The sequence below is a fragment of the Phalacrocorax carbo genome, chromosome 19 (assembly GCF_963921805.1).
Source record: "Phalacrocorax carbo chromosome 19, bPhaCar2.1, whole genome shotgun sequence".
NCBI lineage: Eukaryota > Metazoa > Chordata > Aves > Suliformes > Phalacrocoracidae > Phalacrocorax > Phalacrocorax carbo.
In genome coordinates, this window is record NC_087531.1 from 9,237,602 (window position 1) to 9,258,507 (window position 20,906).

A 20,906-nucleotide genomic window follows, 5' to 3' on the forward strand; every position below is an offset into this window, starting at 1 on the left:
CGCAAGGAAGAAACAAGAGTTGCTGTTTGGCGATGGGTGACATTTTTGTCAGATGTCCGAGAGTGGGAGCAAGGGACCCAGCCATGGGCCCTTTGTGGAGCTCTGAGCCGGGACACAGGGCATGAGCTCTGTGGCGCAGCCAGCGAGTGGGCACCCGTGGGACTTCCCTCACCGCACCAGACTACCTTCCCAGATCTGGATGGAGAAGGCAAGCCGCATGGCTCCAGAGGACCCAACCAATTTCTTTGTCAAGCAGTCAGTGAATCAACAAGAGCAGTGTGCTATTCTAGACCTGCTTTGGAGACAGAACGAGGGCAAGAAATCACCAAGTTCATTACCACAGGATGCTGGAGAGGCCAAGTATGTAAATGGGTTGGAGAAGGATGAGGTCTGTTGGTGGAGGTAGATCCATTAGGGCTATTAAGGTACTTCTGTCCAGATGCAAATCCTTTCTCAGGAAGTCCCCGAGCTGACAGCTGGCAGGGATGCCAGGAAGCACATCTTGTTTCTCCTGCTCTTCCTGTGAGTAGCATTGCAGAAGAGCCAGCTGTGGAAAAATACCCTGGGGAGGATTCAGCAGCTGAAAAGGAAAGAAAAAGAAGCAAAAATCCTTGCTGAGGGTTTCAGTGTTGAAAGGGGTTGGAGCAGTTAAGTGAGGGCAAGCTTTAAGGTGTGAAATTGCCAGGGGTCCCTGTGGGATGGAAGACGGCACAGACCTCGGCGGCTGAGCGACCAGTGTGTGAAGCAGGCAGGGAAGAAAGCTGGCAAGAAAAGGAGACAAACATCCTGCTGTTGGACCAAGGGGGGGCTGCCAGAAACCCAGCAGGGCCAGGCCTGGGGAGCCCAGCCAGGGCGAGCGGCACAGGGCTCCTGGCCATGGGTGGGATGGGGGCAGGTGGTGTGCAAGGCTGTGGGGGCCAGGCGGGCTGGTGGGGGGGGGCAGCTGTGCTGGGGGGGGCGGCGGAGCAGGGAGCTGGACCCCAGCCACCCACAGGCCCCTGGCCAGCAGCAGTGTTGAGCTCAGGGCAGGGGATAGCCCAGCACTGGGATGACAAGGGCAGGGGATCCCCCTTTCTCCAGGGTGACCATCCCAGAGGTGAGCAGGGTAGCGACATCCCCATCACCAGGGTGACTGGAGTAGGGGCACCCCATCCCTAGGGGTAACCAGGACAGGGGGTCCCCCATCCCCAGGGTGATTGGGGCAGGGGATCCCCCATCCCCATGGGTGACCAGGACAGGGGGTCCCCCATCCCCAGCGTGATCGGGGCAGGGGAACCCCCATCCCAGGGGTGACCAGGGCAGGGGACGTCCCCCTTCCTGGGCTCACGGGGAGCCCCCCTTCCCCCCAGGAGATCAGGACGGGGGAAATCCCATGCCAAGGGGCCACGGGGACAGGCACCCCCCTCCCCGAGGAACGGGGGGCGGTGGCACCTCCGTGCCGGGGCTGAGCAGGGGTCCCGGGGAGGCGAGCGGCCGGGGGCGGTGCCCGTCCCAGCCGGGGCCCGGGGGACGATCCCGCCCCGCCCCGGCCCGCCCTCGGCCCGGGGCTGCGGCGGGCAGCCCAGAGCCGCCGGGCCCGGGACGGCGGCCCCGCGCTGGGGCTCGGCTGCAGCCCAGACGCCCGGTCGGCGAGGTGAGGGGCGCCAGGGACGGGACGGGACGGGACGGGACGGCGGGCCCGGCCGGCAGCGGCGGCTCCGGTTCCGGGAGCGGCTCCGGCGGCGGGGCGGGGGCTCGTCCTGGCGGCGGCGGCGTCCCGCAGGGCCCCCGGAGTCTCCGCCGCCCGGGGCCCGCCGAGGGGCCGCTCCGGAGCCCCCGGGACCGCGGCGAGGTGGGGCGGCCCCGGCATCCCCCGCCTCGGGGGCTCCGCCCGGGCTGGAGCGGGAGCGGGGCTTCTGCCCGCACCCGGGAGGTGCCGGGGCCGTCGGAGCCGGGCTGGGCCGCCCGCCCCGGCTGGCGGCGGCGGGGAGGCCCCGGGGTGTCTCCTGGGCTGGGGCTGGGCGCCCCGACCGGCGGGGGCGTGCAGGGTGCTGCGTGCACCCCGGGGTGCTGCAGGTGCCACAGCGCTCTCAGGGGCGCTGGGGACCCGCAAGGTTGGGGGTGCTGGCGGGTTCCCAAGGGTATAGGGGAACCACAGGGCTGGGAGTGCTACAGGCACCCCAGGGCACTGGGGACCTGAAGGACTGGGGATGCTGGGGGGTTACGCCACGATGCTGGGGCCCCACAGGGCTGGAGGTGCTGTGGGCTCCCTGGGGTGCTGGGGACTCGCAGGGCTATGGGGTGTGACAGAGCACCCTAGGCTGCTGCAGGCCCCTCTGGAGTGCTGGAAGGCACATGGGATGCTGCGGGGTTCAGGGTGCCCCCTGCGTGCACATGGGGAACCCACCATGGGGCTATGCCCAGCGCTGGTCATGTACCCCCACTGTGCCTGTGCACCCTGTGTGTAAATTTAACCATTTCACCCTCGAGCACCCCCTCGCAGCAGGGGGATCCCAGGCCATCAGGGCTCATTGCCAGCCCCGTGTGTTGTCACCAGCCCCGAGGGAATCGAGGAGGTGTTGGTGGGAAGTGCTGGTGGGCAGCCGTGGCAAGGGTGCAGAGCAAGTGGTGGATGTTTTCTAGCAGAGATATAGGAGCCCTACAGAGCTATAGGTGTGACAGGGCACGTAGAGCCAATCCCCATTTTCGTACGTCTGCATACAGACTGTGCACCTGTTGTCCAGGTGTTGTGTGAGCTCAGGGAGGTCCCCGAGGTGCTGGAGCAGGTGCAGAGCCCAAGCAGCCCCTGCAGCCTCCTGACTAGCCAGGCCGACCATAACGACAACTCCAGAAATAACAGCCCAACCCTGAAATTAGGCTTTTGAGAAGATCGAAGCGTTTCCTTTTCCCTCCCTGGGTCAGCGCTGGCACACCCACCTGCACGGGATCCAGCTCCTCTGGGAGCAGCCTCAGCCTGGATGGCATGGCCAAGGTGGCCTGGGCGAGCAGGCGCAGGGACAGCGGGTGGCACAGAGTGCGGGCTGTCCCATATAGCCCTGGGGCAGGGGATGGGACGGGTGGGTGGGAGGGTGTGATGAGCCCCCAATATCTCCCATCTATACCCAGCCTGCAGCACTGGCAGGTGGCACTGCAGGTGACAGGCACGTGTGATAGCTGGCTCTGTGTGAGGAGCCCAAATTCCAGCAGGTCACTGGCAGTGGAGGAAGCCATGTGCTTGCTCAGTGGTTTCCCTTTAACTTTGGAACAGCCTCAGCGCCGAGCTTCAGGGCTTATCACCTGAGTGCAGCTTTGAGGGAAGCGTGCCTGGCTGAGATAAATCAAGTTGCGCTGGCCAGGGCTGCTCTGGACTCTGTTCTTCTCACATTCCTCATGACTTCAGTATTTTGGCTCGGGAGGAGAGCTGGGGAGAGCCCTCCCCATGTCCAGCCCCAGCCACGCCGGTGGAGTGGCTGGGGCTGCATGGCAGCATGTGGCTGAGCTGGGGCAGGGGCTGCACTGCCTGTGCCCCTGGCAAAGGAAAGGGCCCATCGGAGTCCAGAGCTTTAAAAATAGCTTGCCCAGGCCTGTCCCCTGCTGGCTTGGGGACCCTGAGGGGGGAATCTCCCCATGGACCATGAGGCCAGGGGTCCCAGGAGCCTGGCTGGGGCTGGGGCATGGGTATTGGATGGTACCTGAGCTGTGCCGAGGTGACCAGACTACTCCATCCCTGACATAGCTTTTAACTGTAGTTGAGCAGAGCGTCTCCAGTTTTGGGCCCAAGTTTCCTGTGTTGGCATTGGTGCAACGGCAAGAGGGGGAAATAGAGGTGCAAGCCCAGGGCAAAGCGTAGCCCTGCCTCTGTGGGGACAATTGGGTCCCTGCACATCCTCTTCCTCCTCTGGCTGTCGAGCCTCCCCAGCGGCACTTCACTTTGTACCATCCTGCTTTTCTGCAGAAACACCGGGGCTAGAAACAACACTCCATTTCTTCCAAAGGAAGCTGGGATCGTGTAGGGCCCTCTGCCTCTGGCACTCAGGGGTCTCTGTGCCCAGCCCCGGCAGCACCAAGCCCCGGTGCCCAGGGAAGTGGCCGAAGCTGCTGAAAATCAGCCTTTGGCACCAAAGTGGCCAGCACAGTGTTCCCCGTTGGGACTTCAGCCCAGGTGGAGAGCGGTTTCTCTTTGAACCAGTGCTGCGGTGACAGCAGCCAGACAGGGACAAGGCTGGCTTTGTGCGGCTGGCCCAGCAGGTGCCAGTGGTGGCTGAGTCATGGGTGTGGGGACTTAACCCTCTCACCACTGTTGCATGCTGGGGCCATCTGCCTCTGTTGCTCATCCTTGCTGGCTCAAATCCAGCCTGCCACTCGCCTTGTTGCCGAGCCCAACCCACCGGCTGCCCAGGGGTTTGCACATCACAGGGACCCTGTTGAGATTTGCACATCACAGGGATCTCATCAGGTTTTGCACATCGCGGGGTCCCCAGGGTGATTTGCACATGGTTGGGAGACCGCAGGTCCCATCGCCTGGCCTCGCCCTTTGTTTTGGAGCTGGGTGGAGGCAGAAGCTGCTGCCCTGGGTCCAGCCCATCCCATCGGGCCAAAAGTAATGGGGGCCTGAGTACCACAGGGGAGCTGCGGGAGGATATCCCCCGGCTTTGGGGACGGGCAGCGCAGCCACGTGGTTGACAGCATTTGCTGGTGTTGGCTGAAGGGGCGGGACGAGGTGGCAGGGGGACGAGCAACGCATCCCTGGGCCAGCAGAGGGGCCAGCGGGGCAGTGCCGATGGAAGGGGCACCTTTGCCACAAGTGGAGGAGCGGTGCAGACCTCCCAGCAGAGGCTCTGGCGGAGGCAGCTTTTCCTGGCGCGGCCCCAGGCAGGACAATACACGGATGGGCGGCGGAAGGGAGCTGCCGGCCGCTTCCCCCAAGGAAACGCACCCTCTGGCTCCTGTTGCTCTCCCTCTTCCTCCTGCTTGATTTACAGCGTGGATGGAGCCTGGTGGGAAGTTTGTCCTGGCCCTGATGCTGTTTAATTACCTGCAGCGAGGGCTGTGTAGAGGAGGAAGCTGGCCGCTTCCCGGGGTGGGAGGGATTAGATGAGGTGGGGGATGCACGGACCCTTCTAGGTATGAAGCTGGTGTATGGGAATAGTGGGGTGCCAGCATGGAACTGGGGTGTACCCAAGGGAGGAGGAAGGGGTGCCAGCATGAAGTTGGGATGATCCATGGGGAGGTGGAAGTTGGGACATGCATCAGCTGCAGATGGGTTGGTAAGCAAGCCCCCGGATCTGGCCTGGTGACTGACGGGAAGCATCTCATCCCTGCCCAGTTGGACTCAAGCCCTTGGCCCCGGGCGCTAGGGCTGGCAGTGGGAGGCTGCCATGTCACCTGGGTGCCCAGCCTGAGCCTGGCCTGGCGCCATCTGTGCCACAGCTGCTCCTCCGGCTTCTGGCAGTCGCGTGGTCAGGGCGAGCCACGGGCTGGCAGCCACAGCAGCACAGCTGGGGCTGGGGAGCGGCAGACGGCATTGTCGTGGGCAGTGGGTGAGAGCCAGGGCCCAGTGCATCATCCCCAGGCTGGGCTGTGTGATGGGGATGGCCGCAGTATCTCTGCTAGAAAAGTCTGGATCTCTGGTCGTCACGGGCAGGGGCTTTAGGGATGGATGCAGGTGCTTCTCTGCAGCCAAGGCCAGATCTTGCACCCTTCTCTGGGCAGCGCTGAGCCCTGGCTTCCCTTAGGGCTGTGTCTGATCTGCCTTTCCTCTGTGGCATGCCTCCCCACCTGCTTTCTTCTGAAAATAGCCTGGTGCCAAATGCTTTGCCCACAAACAGCTGCACAGCCCCATGGCCACCTGTGCCCCATGGGCAGGGCCACTGTGTCCCTGCGGTGCAGGGGCCCTGTGGGTCCCTGGAGGATGGTGCAACAGCAGCGGGTGCTTCCAGGGTGTTGTTTTCCCCCATCCTGCTCCCACCAGGAGTGCTTCTCCCCTGGGCCCTGGCACTCAGATGCTGCCAGATGTTGCGACAGGTCCCAGCTGAGCGCTCACAGCTGGCAGTCCCCCCAGCCCACCTGTGGACCGCAGCTGCATCCCACTGGCTCTCCTCCAGCATGCCCGTGCCCAGCTCCTGGGAAAACCAGGCTCCCATTTCATCCCCCCCTGCCCCCACCATGCCTTATCCTGCATTATTGACAAGGAAAAGCAGCCAGGTCCCTCCTGGGGGTCACCAGCCCTCAAGACACCCCTGAGGCAGGGTTGTGCAGCACAGGGCACCCTGGTCCTGCTCAGCCTGGGCAGTGAGGATGGACATCGCACCCAGTGACCAATGGGTGCTGGCAGCTGCCTGTGGTCACGTGACTTTGCAAAAGCATCAATTCCCTTTATCCAAAGCAAACTTCTCTGCTGAAAATCACACCCGAAAGGCTGCAACCTCTTTTTTTTTTTTTTTCTTTCTTTCCAGCCAGCTCCCCCAGTGCAGCTGAGCTCTGACTCATGACTCTGCACCCTCGGAGCTGGCAGCGCGACCACCACGCCCATCCCAGCCCAGGCTGTGAAGCATTCTTTAAATGTACAAACAATTCCCGGCCCTGCAGGCAGCGCTGTGCTCGCCCGCCTGCCCGGCAGCAGGCTCGAGCTTCAGCCCCATGGCACCAGCGCTGGAGGGAGGCAAGGGGGGCCCAGTGGATGGTGGGGGGTGGCCACGGGGTGCTCCCCAGGTGGGGGCAGTGGTTTGTGGCCACATGGGGCTCGCTGGGCCCCGCTTTGCAGGGTTTCACTGGACGTGGCCCCGTTGTTGTTGCAGGTTGATGGTCCCCTGGTCAGCGGCATCCTGGGGAGAAGATGGCTCAGCCTGCATCCCTGAACCAGAACCTCCCAGGTAAAGGGACCGGGCTTGTCAGCGGGCAGGGACGGTGGAAGGAGCATGAGGGGGGTGGCAGGGCTGATCTATCCCATCCCATCCTGATGGGTTTCCTCACCCCAGCACCGACCCTGGCACAGGGTTGGCCCTGTGACACCCAACGGCACTAAGGGTGCTGGCAACAGGCCATCCGCTGGGCCCACTGCCAGCAGTATCATGGCAGGGAAGGGGGCTGCAGGCTGCAAATCCCAGTATAACCCAGCTGGAAAAGCCTTCCTTTCTCCATCAGGTCCCTGCCTAACTGTCCCTGCTCCTCTTGCAGATCTCGGGGGCCCATTCTTGTACCGGGACCAGGACGATGGGGAGAAGAGCTCATATTCAGTGGAAACACCCTATGGCTTCCTCCTGGACCTGGATTTCCTGAAATACGTGGATGACATCAAAAGCGGCCAAATGCTCAAGAAAGTGCCACTGCCTCGCAGAGCAAAGGGGGCCCGGACACCACCTGGTGCCCTGTGCAGCCCCAGCAGCCATGCCAGTGCCTGGACCTCCACCGAGTCCCTCACTTCCACAGCCAGTGAGGGCAGGCCCATGCTGCTGCTGTCCCCACACAGCCAGGCAACCCTGGAGCCCTCAAGCAAGCCAACCTCCCACCCCGTCTCGCCGCCGCCACCACCGGTGCGGCTGCTCCCACCTCCCACCCGCAGGTGCCTCATGCAAAACCCGCGGGTGGAGAAGACCTTGGTGGAGACAAGCAGGAGGCTGGAGCAGGAGCAGGGCCGTTTGCAGGATATCGGTGGTCCCTCCTGCGGTGGCCCGTCAGGCGCCCCAAGTCAGCTGCCACCCTGGGTGCCAGTGGGCACCGAGGGCCAGGTGAGCTGGGGCCAGGTGAGTCCCGGTAGCTCAGAGCGCAGCACGCCAGCGGCAGGGCTCAGCTCTGCCCTGCTGTAGCACGTGCGGGAGCAGATGGCCGCAGCCCTGCGGCAGCTCCAGGACCTGGAGGAGCAGGTGAAAACCATCCCCCTCCTGGAGACACAGATCTGCGAGCTGAAGAGGGAGAAGGCAAAGCTGTTGGAAAAGCTGTCAGCGGAGCCCAGCGAGGCTCTCAGCCACCCCCCTGTCTCTGAGGTGGGGGGGGCCGAGGAGCTGCCCCGAGCGGGGCCTGAGAGCGAAGCGGAGCTGGCAAAGGGGCGAGTGAGCAAGATCGCAGAGCTGAGGAAGCTGACGGAGAAGCTGGCCATGCTGGAGCGGGGCAGCAGGGCTTGGCCGGGCAGGAGCCCCAGGGCTGCCAAGAGGCCATGCCACTCCGTGGCAGTGGGCGAGGACCGAGCCATGACAGACGCCGTCTTCTACTACCAGTTGCAGGAGGGTGGTGACGTGCCAGATGGCAGGGTGAGGGAGTGCAGGGATGTGGCTGTCTGGGTGCTGGAGTCCTCACTGGGGCTGGCCAGTGAGGCAGAACAGGAGCTGGAGCTGCTGCAGCAGACAGTGGGGCACCAGAAGGAGGTGATCGCCCTGATGGAGGGGCACCTGCGGGAGGCCACGGGAGAGCTGGAGGAGCTGTGGCTGGAGGTGTGCGCCCGCCGGCCCTGTGGGTGGGCAGACAAGGAGGTGACAGCCAAGCCGCAGGTGGCCGAGGCGCTGGTGGAGGCGGTGATGGTGACACAGAGCCAGGCACCCAGCAACCCCCCGGAGACGGCAGAGGCAGGCGTGGAGTGCTGCCTGCTGACCACCTGTGTTGGGATGAGCTGCCGCCCCAACATGCAGGACGTGGCAGTTGGCCCCGATTTGGCCGCCAGGTGTGAAGACAAGGGCAGCCAGACTGACGTGGGCAGCGCTGTCCCGGTGGGCGAGGAGACAGAGCCTGGCGATGCCCCAAGCAGCCCCTCAGTGCAGGGTGCAGGAGCAGTGGGGGGAATGTGCCAGGGCAGCCCAGCACAGCTGCACCAGAGACAATGCACAGTGGCCAAGACCCATCCCTGGCGCAGGATGGCAGAGCTACCCCAAGCCCTGCAGCCAGTGAGTTGGCACCAGGGGTGACACCAGGGTCTGGGTTGGGATGTTCCTGCGGGAAGGGAGAGGGTGGCCCTGTTGAGGACAGTGCCTGCAAGGCCAACACTCCCTGTGTCACAGGAGCTGCCTGCACTCTGCCCACGTCCTTCCCGTGCCCACCCTGGACTCTGGCCGGTTTGGGGAGCCTGGGCAGCCCTTTGGGGAAGTTCCTGCTTGCTGGCCCCTGACACCCATCTCTCTGCCCCCAGGAGCCCTGAAGTCCATCATGAAGAAGCAGGATGGTCCCCCCCAGAGCGAGGCCGAGGGCAGCAAGAAGAGCCTGCAGTTTGTGGGCATGCTGAATGGGGAGTACGTGCCGAGGGGCTCTGGCCAGCCCCCGCTCCTGGCATCCCTGTCCTGGGCTGGGGGCAGTGGCAGTGGCGGGTCTGGAGGGAACCAGCTGGGTGCAGTGTTGCCACTGAGCATCCTCCCTTTGTGCAGGTATGAGAGCACGACCAGCGAGGAGGAGGAGGAAGAAGATAGCTCCTCAGAGAAGGCTTCAGCCGACAGCTCTGACAATGAGGAGCAGGGGGACACTGACACCTCGGATGAGGCCAGGGAAGGCAAGCACAAGGGGGCCAGCGTGACCCTGCCAGAGCCCCCCAAGGTGAAGGAGAAGTAAGTGCTGGTAGGAAGGCCTCTATCACCCCATGCAGCTGGGAGCCACAGGCTAGCACCGGCCCTGCCAAGTCAGGGCATCTGCCCCGGTTTCGGTGCAGCCAATGGGAAAAACACATTCAGCTCCTGCAGAAACCATTCTGCAGGGAAAAAAATCCTTTCAGCTTCTTGGGTCTGCTAAGGAAAGGATGAAACTGAGGCCCCAGATGTGTCTTTGCTGGAGAAGATAGCTTGGGGGGGGAGAAAAACCCAACAGCCCTTAATGGCATTTTTTAACAAAAGGAAAAAAGTTTGACCTAAAAATGGGTAAATCATGCCTGGGCATGTCTGTATAAGGCTTGGTTCAGCAGGGGTTTGCAGAGGCTGAAGCTGCCAGGGTGCAACTGCTGGGCTGGACATTGCACCATGGGGAGCTTGTGAAGGCTCACAGGCATCAGGGAGAGGAGCAAAACCTTCACAGGGGGACTCAGGGTGCCCCTTGTCAGTGCAGTTTTGGTGGGGTGACACAGCTCCACACCACAGACGCCCTCATGCTCTCCCCAGGTTTGAGCTGAGCCCCAGGATGCGGGAGGCCTGCCTCATCATCAAGACCCACCTGGGCCACCCTGGTGCCACCAAGAGCAATGAGGTGGTGAGTGGGGTGCTGTAGGTGGGATGACTTGCCCAGCCCCTGCCAGGGTCCCCCTCAGGGGTTGCCCCCCCCCCCCAAAGATGGGCCAGCAAAGCCCAGCTCAGCACCTTCCCCCAAAACACAGCCCTTCGCTCCAGGATTTGTTCCAGATATCCAAAAAACCTGTGTGGGCTCAGCTTGGGCCATCCTAGCATGGTTTTGGGGTTTCAGGGTTCTGTGTTTACCTAGTCTCCTCTGGAGTGGGATTTCTGCTCCCTGCCAGGGCCAGCAGCAGAGGGGTGGGTGCAGGGTGGGTACCAGGGCAGGGGAAGGGGTGTGGGGCCACACAGAGGCTTGGGGGGAGCTGCAGCCCCCAGCTCAGCACCTCTCACCACCCACAGCTTGCCAGCAGCAGTCTGGTCCTGCAGGAGTGGTTCTGTCTGTCCAGCCAGAAGTCATCTGTCCCCGACACAGTTGCCAACCACCTCCTAGCCTTTGCTGAGGTCTCACCGGCTCTCCTGGCCCACGTGGTGAACCTGGCAGATGGGAACGGCAACACAGCCCTGCACTACAGCATCTCCCACTCCAACTTCCACATTGTACAGCTGCTGCTGGACACTGGTCAGTGCCCAACACCACCAGAAACATCCCACTCCATACCCCAGGTCACATCCTGGCCATGCCAGGTATGGGGGGGAAGGCGCTGGCAGCAGAGGGAAAGGGAGAGTTGCCCTGGGCTGTGTCTGTGCACAGGGGGGAGGGTTTGGGCAGCTACTCCAGCCCTTTGGGTGTCAAGATTTGATGGGCAGAACCCATCAGCCTGTGCCTGTGGGATGGCTCACAGCACCCTGGGCAGGGCAGGAGCCAGGCAAGTAGCTTGGTTCGTGCCTCCCACCAGCCCTGCAGCACACTGAGCCCCCTGCCCCACTCCACCCATCCCCACAGGGGTCTGTAATGTGGATCACCAGAACAAAGCTAGCTACACAGCTCTCATGCTGGCAGCTGTGGAGCAGGAAGATGACATGAACATGGTCAGGAGGCTCTTCAGCATGGGCAATGTCAACACCAAGGCCAGCCAGGTTGGTGGGGGCTGGGGGGCTACCATGTCCTGACCACCTCCCCCCACCCCCAAGCAGCTGCCAGGGCCACACTGAGCTCCTCCAAGGGCAGGACTGTGGCTCCAAAACCTGTAGAGGCCAGTACATGGTGAGGGCATCAGGGCACTCAGTTCTCACCCATGCCTCACCTCCAGCCAGGGGGGTGCTCAGAGACAGCATGGGTGCTGGGGACAACGGTGGCGCCTCCCTAGGACAGAGAGAAGAACAGGTGGCACAGCTGGGGCAGGAGCAGCCTGACAGCATCCCTTGCCTCACAGGCTGGCCAGACGGCGCTGATGCTGGCCGTCAGCCACGGCCGACAGGAGATGGCAGAAGCCCTGCTCGCCTGCGGAGCCGACGTGAACCTGCAGGATGAGGAGGGCTCAACTGCACTGATGTGCGCCTGTGAGCATGGCCGCATAGAGACAGTGAAGCTGCTGCTGGCTCAGCCCACCTGCAACATCTCCATCGTGGACAGCGTAAGCCTCTGCTGCTGGGGCCTGGGCACTCTCACCCACCCTGCTCTCTGTCCCCAGACCTCTCCCCAAGCACTCTCCCTTCCTCTTTAGGATGGTAACAATGCCATCGCCATTGCACTGGAGGCTGGCCACAGCAACATCGCTGTGCTCCTCTACACCCACCTCAATGGCACAAAGGCGCAGATGCCTGTGAGTACCACAGCCCCCCAACTCCTGCCACCTTCCCTGTGCCACAAGGGCCACAGAGGTGGCACCCCGCCACCGGCTCAGCCACACAGTGGGCAGGCAGCCCCGTGGGAGGGGACAGGGCTGCGACATAGGTGATGCTCCCCGGGAAGGGGCTGCAGGGGCAAGAGCAGATCACCCCAGGTGCCACGTGCTCGGTGCACCCTCAGTAGCAGGGAACCAGCCTGGCTGACCCTGACTGAGTCATGGGAGGGGTGTCTGGTGACACTTCAGGACTCTGTTCTCCCTGCAGCAGGGGACATCACCGACAGCCAGGAAGAGCCCTGGGAGCCCAAAGAAACCAAATTAGGGTGACCTTCAGATCCAACCAGGAGCCAGCCAGCCACCATCAGCGCTCAGCTGTAGTTTATGTACCCTCTCCTGATGCTCCTCTGTGTGCCAAAACGCTCTCTGCGGCTGCAGATGCTTTAATTCTCCTGTCGCTAGAGCAGGCGCTGTCCCTGGGCCTTACTCACCCATCTCCACTGCTGGAAGCAGCCCACACGCAGCCACCTCACTCCCCCAAGTGACAGAGGAGCCAAGCTCAAGTGACCTTGGGGTGGGAAGCGCAGTGAGCAGAAGCCAGGCCCATCCCCTCTGCTCCCTACCACGACCACTGGAGCTGCACTGCCTCAGAGCCTTCTGCAAGCCGCTAACTCATTGGAACAGCAGAAAATAAACCCAGCAGACATAGCCACTGGTTTCTGCACTCTCAGCCAGCTCCCAGCAGTGGAGCCAGTGATGGGGAGCAGGGCTGCAGGAGGGCAAGCATCAGCTCCTGGACCCTGCTGTGCTGCATGGTGCCAGTGTGGAAGCTGGTGCTCAGCAGGCGAGTCCTGCACAGCAGTGGGAGAGGGAGGACAAACCAGCTGGTTAATGCTGCCTCAGACACAGGCTGGGAGCACTTGCAGACTGAAATATTTGCCCTTCCTTTGTGGAATTTCCTTTCCTGGCTAAAATCTGTATTTTTTTTTCTAGCACATGCACACAAAGCAAAAATAAAATTGTATTGCTTATTCAAAGGATGGAGCTCAACATGAAACTCAGTGATTTGATTTGCTTAAGGGGAACAAAACTTCTGGGCACTTGGGGCTGCAGCCAAGCTGACAGAAGGTGGCCCAAGAGCCATGAACACATTTAGGGACAGACTGCCCAGCCAATACCCCAGACAGGGAGCAGGGACCCTCTCCCAAGGGAAAGACAGCAATTACCTCCTAAACATTTCCCCTTTTAAACTGTCTCACAGCCACTGACAACCAGAGGCCACAACCAAGTCCCTCTCTGCCCACTTTCCCTCCCAAAAGGGAGGAAGGGCAGCTGAGGATAGCTCCAGGAAAAAAAGATCAGCAAGAGCTCAGAGAGCCTAGAGCCAGCAGATGGACATGTATGTCAGAGGACATGTGTGTCTGTGCAAGTGTGTGTGCACCAGGCGGGGTGTGAACAGACAAGGTAAGGACTAAGGACTGAGAGGAAGAAGCTTTTGCATGTGAAGCTGGCTCTGCCCTCTGATCCTTCACAAAGGTAATGCATGTCGCAGCCTCCATTACTGCTCCTTGGCCCAGCCTCCCCCACCATCGCTCTTTCCCCACACAGGCCTGGTCTGAGACATACTATAAGCTGAGAAATGCTCCCCGAGAAACTTGTTCTGCACAACACGCTGCTGTCCTCAGTGGGCCTCTTTCAGCTTTGCACTGAAGTTAACATACGATGCTCACAGACACTCTCTAGCCAAGGGGCAGCCTGGCACAGCCCTCACCCCGAGCTGTTGCCCACATGTTTCAATTAATTCCTTGCAAGTTTATGAACTGGCCAGATCGATCAGTCTGGTTTTCTTCCAGCTGAACTGCCCCAGTCAGGAACCAGACTCAGGTACCGTGGTATCTTCCGGCCCGTTTCACTTCACAGGACCATGCAGGATGATGGGACCAACATAGCCCTTTGCTACCCTGGTTCATCCTGGTGCTCTGATGTTAAGCTGCATTATCAAAGGGCAATCATCAGATTGAGAGTGGGGATGCAAAGTCAACTCCCTCCTCACATGGTCAAGGGCCACAGACCCCACAGGGACACTCGGGAAGGGCTACAGCTGCTCTGAGCCACCCCCACTACAAGTCTACCTCTGGCTGCCAACTCACAGCTGATGCCTGTCTCAGTCACTCACCACAGTCAGGGCTGGCAGCCCACAGAGCAAATGCTCTTCAGTCATCACTAAAGCTGTGCAGGGAACAAACAGCAGCCAGACAAGTAAATTCCAAAGCTGTGAGGGCTTCTCGCACTCATAGCTAGGTCCCGACAGCTCTGCTGCGTCACACAAATCAGAGAAACGCAGATTCACCAGATGCTCTGAAACACCACCAAAGAAGAATCAAGAACTAGATCAAGCAACAGCATGAGCACACATTGACAAGGGCTTTCTGTAGAGCACAAAATCCACCTCAGTCTGCCCATGAGCTGACCAGGGCACAACTAACACCCACAGGAGGGAAAACAAACCCACAAACCCTCTTTCAACGCCAGCCCTAACAGCAATCCTCACTATCTGCCCAAGTTCAGCAATTCAAACATCAATACCAGAAGTGCTCTCCTCAGCTTTAGGACACTCAAACCCTCAATTCCACCTGCCACTGAAGTGCCTTAAGCAAATGCAGGACACTGAAGGATGGAAAAACACTGCCATCAGAGACCACCGGATCAGGAGCTGCAGACCCAAGCTGGTTCAAACACACCACTAACCAGTATCACTCAATTACCAGATGGAAAATACCAGTACTTAAAAACAAGCCCTTGAACCATGACAGTTTTCAGACTCACTCCTTATCCTTTCAGCCTTACCTTTATAGAATAGCTAAAACAATAAATCTTTCCAGCTGATCATACAGTGGAAGGGAAAGCTGAGGAAGAAAATAAGTGAGACTGATTTACTAACTCTAGGAGAGAGACAAGCACTCACTCTCAATGGGTGACTGCCAGGAAAGACAGCAAGTACATGTATTTATAGCAGCATTTACAGAATAGCTTACTGAGGACAGAAAGGCAGGAGCAGCAGGCTGCTGCTTTGCAAGCCAGTGCAAAGCTTGACTTTCAACTTGTAGTTAAATTCCACAGAAGTCCAGTAGGTTTAGCAGTACCACTTTAAAGAAAAAGGCTTACCAGAAAGGTCAGGACTAAGGCTGCTGTAGACAAAACAGGGAGTTATTTTTGTTGAGAAGTTAATAAAAATGCAATAACACAGCGATATTATGATGAAAGCATTATGTGTAGCCCCAATAACAAGCAGCGTGTGCTTTTGTCCTCTGCTGAACCCAATAACAAAAGGCAGGTGTGTAAGTACTGAGACAAACCAGAGCACTCACGCATTCAGTAAGCCAGACCTAAGCAAGGCGCTATTGGAAAAACCCTTTATTGCAGTTAGGCAAGCAGCAGGCTCCTCTCCACCCATGACCCGCGTGTGGCCCGGCCGGTGCCACCCGGCCGCTCCGAGCCAAGGCCGTAGGGCTTCATCCCCTACAGAGTGGGGCCGGCGCTGGTTTAGGGGCGCGGGAACTCAGCGCAGCCGCCGGGCCTCCCGCTCCGACTCGAGCAGCGTGAGAACGTCGCCTTCGCGCACCGGCCCCTTCACGTTGCGGATGATGGAGCGGCTCGTATCGTCCATGAACTCCACACGCACCTGGCGGGGCGAGACGAGCGTTAGGCCGGGCCCAGCGGCACCGTTCCCCGCCTAGACCCAGCCTAACCCACTCACCTGCGTGCACTGGCCCTGGGAACCGGTCCGGCCCAGCACCTTAGTGACCTGCGGGAACAGAGAAAGGGGTCAGTGGAGGGGGTCGGTACCCGGGGGACAGTGCCCCCACCCCCGGCCCGCCACCCCACCCTGGCCAGCTTGATGGGCTGCACGCGGCTGGTATCCATGGCGGCTCCACGGCGCGAGAAAGAGGCAGTACCCCCACGTGTGGGCTTATATAGCGCCAAGTCTCGCGAGACCCAGCGTGCCCTGCGCGCTCCCTTCCCTCAGCGCCTCCCTGTCCTTCGTAGAGGTCAAGATGGCGATCGCTACCCTTCTTGTCCAGTGTCTTCCCAGCTTCTTGGCGGGGGTAAGGGCGGCTCCGCTCCGCAGCGACGCTGGGGTACCGGGCGCTGCGGGCCCCTCGGGGGGTCTGCAGCGCCCGGCGCGGTCTAAGCTGCTCTCGCCTTGTCTTGCAGCGGGACCTGCAGGCCAAGCTGCCGCTGCGCTACATGGAGGTCTCTAAGAGGTGCCGGCGGGGCTGCGGGTTTCGGTGTGAGTGCCGAGGCTGGCCGCCGCTAACCACCCCCTGGATCTATTCTGTGTCTAGAACCCAGCCGCCGCGGCGGCTCCCCGTGGGTCTCAGTCACAAGTTCGCCAATAACCATTACTGCGGCCGGGACGGGCGCCGGGAGTCCTTCCCGCCCATCGTGGTGTCGGCAGCGCAGAAAACCCTTGCTGCGGGGGCTCCAGCGGGCAGGTAGGTCTGAGCAGGTCGGTTTAGGCTTGCTTGAGCGGGTTTAAGCCTTGCTTGACTTAACTCTAGAAATACAGAACTCTTCCGAGAAGCAGCATTTGGATTTCATAAGTTGGTAGAAGAACGCTGGACTAATTCTTTGTATCTCTGCTTGAACAAGTGATGGCTGGAAGGTGGCTTAACGACCCTTCTGACTGGAGCGTATGCGGAGAAGGGCAGTGAAGCTGGGGAAGGGTCTGGAGCACAAGTGTGCTGGGGGGGTTTAGCCTGGAGAAGAGGAGGCTGAGGGGAGACCTTATCGCTCTGTGCAACTGCCTGAAAGGGGCTGTAGTGAGGGGGGGGTTGGCCTCTTCTCCCAAGTAGCAAGCGATAAGATGAGAGGAAATGGCCTCAGGTTGTGCCAGGGGAGGTTTAGGTTGGGTATTAGGAAAAACTTCTTCACCAAAAGGGTTATCGAGCACTGGAACAGGCTGCCCAGGGCAGTGTGTGAGTCACCGTCCCTGGGGGTATTTAAAAGACATGCAGATGTGGTGCCGAGGGGCATGGCTTACTGGTGGACTCGGCAGTGTTAGGTTAATGGTTAGACTTGATGACCTTAAAGCTCTTTTCCAACCGAAAGGATTCTATAATTCTGTAATAAAATCTGTACTCCTGGTTAATTCAGAATCTGGTTTTCATGGTGTTATTAAAGCCTCTTCTTTCTTCCTTACTCTGCCCCAGTTCAGGCTCTGCAGTGACCACAGCTGAGAAAAAACAGTGATACTAGGACCAGCACTTAAAAAGTAGGAAATTTCAAAAGACTAGCCCTATCTGTGAGAAACGAACACGACGAGGCTGGATGTGCAGGTCACAGTTTGTTACAAAGCAGCACTCGGGGGGGGGGGGGGGGGGGAGGGCTGTGGTGGATTTTGCTACATTTATTAGTCATGCAACTTAACTGTATTTAAAGCTGTGATTATCCTGCCCCCTATTTTGCTTGTTCTATTTGAATTACCCAAATTACTACTCTCTATTGGTTTGTGTGTAAAGTTTTCATGAGGGAATAGCAACCTGGCGTGTGTGTTTGAGCTTAGGCCGAGTGGATTTGTCAGCTATGGCTGAGATGCCACTTAAGGACAGAGCTGAATAAAACACACCCTGGCCTAAAAAGGACCCGATGCTCTGATTTTGCAGTAAGAGATGTAAGTTAAGTAGCCTGTGGCACCCATACCACGAGTGCCCGGTGTCCTGGTCAGGCTGCTCTGCTGCAGCCTCTCCTGTTTCAGATGCTGAGCGCTGGCATCCAGTCCCTCCCGGCTGACAAGGGGTTACCAGGCTCATGCTGCGGTGACCTGGTGACTGCGGTGAGCTGCGCTGATTATTTTCCAGTGAACTGCTGCAGAGGGCGCAGGACAAGTGCTGAGGAGTTGCGCTGAGCCTTGATGCACTCAGCGCCACCTGCTAGCAGCGGTTTTATCTCGCTGTCTCATGGGGAAAGCTTAAAGAGCCACAGAGAGAGGCTCAGGCGCGGCGGCCGGCGGCTGAGGGGAGCTAGGAGTGACCCCGCGCCCGCCCGCCCAGAGCAAGGCCGCGGCTCCCCCGCACACGCGTGACAGCGGCCGCGCCCCCGCCGAGGGTCCCGCGGGGAGGGCGGGGCCTCCTCAAGGGTACACGCCTGCGCCCCGCCCTCGCAGGCATCTCATTGGTGGAGGTCCCGTCCGTGCGCATACGCCCTACCAGCGCGCGGCCAGTTTCATATGGGCGCGGCGGGGGCGGGTCGCATGAGTAGGGGCGCTGCGGCATGGCGCGGCTACTGCTGCCGGTGCTCCTGGTGCTGCCCCCGCTCCCGCCGCCTCCGCCAGGAGACAGTGAGCGGGGGGTGGGGCTGGGGGCGCGCGTGCGGCCCCGTTGTGCCTATTGGCTTCCCGAGTGTGTCCTTCACTCTCATTGGCTGGCGCGCTCGCCCGCTCTGTTCGGGGGCTCCCCTCAGCGAGGGGCGCGGGAGGGGCCCGGCCCGCCCCCGCCAACCCCCTGCCCGGCTGCCCCCCGGGGCTGTTCCAGTGCGAGCCCGGCGCCGTCTGCTTCCCCCGGGAGTGGCGCTGCGATGGGTACCCCGACTGCGAGGGTGAAGGGGACGAGTCGGGCTGCGGGACGGTGACCCCGGCGGAGCCGAGTCCTGACGGCGCTTGGACGGTGCCGCCCGCAGGTACGGGGGGGGGGCGGCGGCCGTGCTCAGGGGGTGATAAACCGCACCGAAACGTGTCGTTTCTTGTTTTTAGCCTCTCTGAGACAGCTGCGCTCACCACAGCATGCTTCGGGCAGAGGAAGTGCTGTAGGGTTAGCCCCACCTTAAGCTTCCTCCTGTGGAGACAGTGTTTAAACACCCCAGGACTCCCTTGGTATGTGCCTTTGAAGTACCTTCTTCCAGAACATGCACTTCTGGCTGCTTCCTTCCGGCAAGCCTGTGACATTGGCGTCTTTGTCCACCCTTCTGAGCTCCTCTAATCTCTGGGGAACGGACAAGCTGAAGGGAAAAGGACAGGGGAAGCACTTCTGGGCCACGTGGGCAGGATCAGAGCAGCAGACGCTGGCATCTGTCAAGCTGAAGGGTGTGTGTGCATCCCCAGGACTGTCCGTGTCTGCTGCTCTTCTCCGAGATGCTCTGGATCTTCCTTTGTCACAGACCCGTTGGTTGTCTGAGGTGCTGGAAAGTGCTGTCGCAGCTTCCCTTACCCCGGGGGTTTCTGTGTCCTCTGGGACCTGAAGCACTGTGGCTGTGGAGAGGAGGGGGATTGCTGCAGGTGTGAGAGGCTGTTTGGCTTTGCTGCCTGTACCAGTTCAGTCGGTAGGTGGGGAGGTGAGCTGCGTTTCGGTTGTACCTGGGGCTTCCCAGTGCCACAGAAGAAGTTAGGATGCTGCAGCTACAGCTGAGAAATTTCCCAGCTTTCCCTGTTATGCATTTCCAGTAGGATATTTTTCCTCTGATGTGGGCTAATCACAGTAACTGCAGATAAGGTCTTGCTTAAATTGAAAAAGGCCTGTTGGCACTCTTGAGGTGAACTGGGAACTCAGCTAGGTTTGGATTGGAGACCGCTTTGAATGCTGACCGTAAGGTGAGTTGGAAGCCTGGTGGACTTCTTGCTCTTTCCTTGCAGAGGCTTCAGCTACACCTGTGCCTGGGGGGCTCAGTGCCATTGGGGAGTCAAGGCCACATGTGGATCTTGATTATTGCAGGTACATGAGACTCGGAGTGCTGTGCGTGGTCTTTGCCCTGGCTTGGGCTACGAATTGAGTATCCTGATGGAGTTAATTCCAGGCCTGTATCAGTAGCTGCTTTTGCTGGGCTGGGAGGGCTAGAGGAGGCTTTACATCATAGCTTAGTCATTGCTCTGACCTGGATGCGCTATGTTCTTGGAAAGGCCATTCCATGCAATCTGCCACTAACTCATGTCCTCTCTCTGTCCCTTATCCGTGAGGGAAGCTGCCGATCTCTAGCTGTCGGCTAATGCTGTTGAGCGGCAGAGCCCAGTACTGATGTCCACACCAGGTGCTGATGTCCAGTGGTTCTCTGCTTGTGCACTCTTCTCCAGTGCTCCTGAGCATCCTGGTAGCTGTGGGCTCTATTGCTGTGTGGAGCCTGTCCGAAGCAAAAAGCAGATTTGACATCCTCAGTGTTGAAAAAGCATCCAGGGAACAGCTGATGCCTGACCAGAGCCAGACAGGCTTATTTCCCCAAAGGGTTTCTTGCACCCCATGCGCTCTGTATGCACGAGGGAGAAATGCCTTCTTGCCCTGTGTCTTACCCCCAGAGGGGAAAGCTCTAGAGGCAGCTTTTCCAAGCTGTTCCTGCTGCAGGTCAGCCACATGCTTGCGGTTTCAGTCTGCCCTGAAGCAGCAGAACTCTCCTCTTATCTTCCTTCCTTGCAATCAGGCATGAAGGCTCTTGCTTGACTGCACAGCCTAATCTGAGAAGATCCTGGCTTCTTCAGTAGTCCCTGTCCTTCCTCTGCTGCCAAGGTCAATGAGCACTCATGCTAAGATGCTAATCTTCCAGTGTCAGTTGTTTTCTTCCACTTTGCACAAATTGAAGTCAAACCAGGTGTTCTTGTGTTCTTGTAACAGAGATCTTTACCATGAGGTGGTAAAATGGGACTAGCCTGGTCTCCTTCCGGCTCACCACAGAAGCTGACCGAATTGGATATAAGCTCTCAAATCTGGGCTGTTACACTGGAATAACAAGAGGATGCTCCCCTTGGATTATGGGTCTTAGACTGTGGGACTGTTTGGTTCTGGAAATAGCACAGGACCTTCCCTGGTGCTGTGAAGTCACCCCTCACAAAGGTAGTAGAAATGTCTTCACTGTTCTTCCCTCCAGGGATTATTAATGTTGATTCTCACCAGTGTGGCTTTGGACCCAAAGATTTTATTCTCCATGAAATGGCAGGTCCTTCCACTTCCAGCCAAGAGACTTTTTTCACCTGCCCCATTTTCCCCCCTGGGTTTTGTCAGAGAACAGGGGCTTTCTTATCTGTTTC

The 20,906-nt window shown here is 59.7% G+C and overlaps 4 protein-coding genes across 4 annotated transcripts; 3 read left to right on the forward strand and 1 right to left on the reverse strand.

Moving 5' to 3' along the window:
- The first annotated feature begins 1,520 nt into the window (after positions 1 to 1,520).
- On the forward strand, positions 1,521 to 12,939 carry KANK3 (KN motif and ankyrin repeat domains 3). The gene is given in 12 exon segments (XM_064469340.1): positions 1,521 to 1,633; positions 6,777 to 6,851; positions 7,156 to 8,769; positions 8,772 to 8,852; positions 9,095 to 9,194; positions 9,327 to 9,503; positions 10,047 to 10,134; positions 10,515 to 10,734; positions 11,059 to 11,192; positions 11,489 to 11,689; positions 11,780 to 11,878; positions 12,168 to 12,939. Coding segments are annotated over 11 exon segments (2,808 nt in total). The 5' UTR covers positions 1,521 to 1,633; positions 6,777 to 6,814; the 3' UTR covers positions 12,225 to 12,939.
- Positions 12,940 to 15,298: 2,359 nt separating this feature from the next.
- RPS28 (ribosomal protein S28) lies at positions 15,299 to 15,900 on the reverse strand. The gene is made up of 3 exons (XM_064469997.1): positions 15,785 to 15,900; positions 15,657 to 15,704; positions 15,299 to 15,581 (listed from the first exon to the last, which is right to left on the reverse strand). Exons 1-3 carry the CDS (start codon positions 15,821 to 15,823, stop codon positions 15,459 to 15,461), a joined length of 210 nt encoding a protein of 69 aa, XP_064326067.1. The 5' UTR covers positions 15,824 to 15,900; the 3' UTR covers positions 15,299 to 15,458.
- Positions 15,901 to 15,928: 28 nt separating this feature from the next.
- Positions 15,929 to 17,544, forward strand: NDUFA7 (NADH:ubiquinone oxidoreductase subunit A7). Its single transcript, XM_064469996.1, has 4 exons — positions 15,929 to 16,005; positions 16,115 to 16,164; positions 16,246 to 16,395; positions 17,113 to 17,544. Exons 1-4 carry the CDS (start codon positions 15,955 to 15,957, stop codon positions 17,150 to 17,152), a joined length of 291 nt encoding a protein of 96 aa, XP_064326066.1. The 5' UTR covers positions 15,929 to 15,954; the 3' UTR covers positions 17,153 to 17,544.
- Positions 17,545 to 18,152: 608 nt separating this feature from the next.
- On the forward strand, positions 18,153 to 20,487 carry CD320 (CD320 molecule). Its single transcript, XM_064469966.1, has 5 exons — positions 18,153 to 18,156; positions 18,245 to 18,768; positions 18,800 to 19,072; positions 19,527 to 19,605; positions 19,962 to 20,487. Exons 1-5 carry the CDS (start codon positions 18,153 to 18,155, stop codon positions 20,306 to 20,308), a joined length of 1,227 nt encoding a protein of 408 aa, XP_064326036.1. The 3' UTR covers positions 20,309 to 20,487.
- The last annotated feature ends 419 nt before the right edge of the window (positions 20,488 to 20,906 follow it).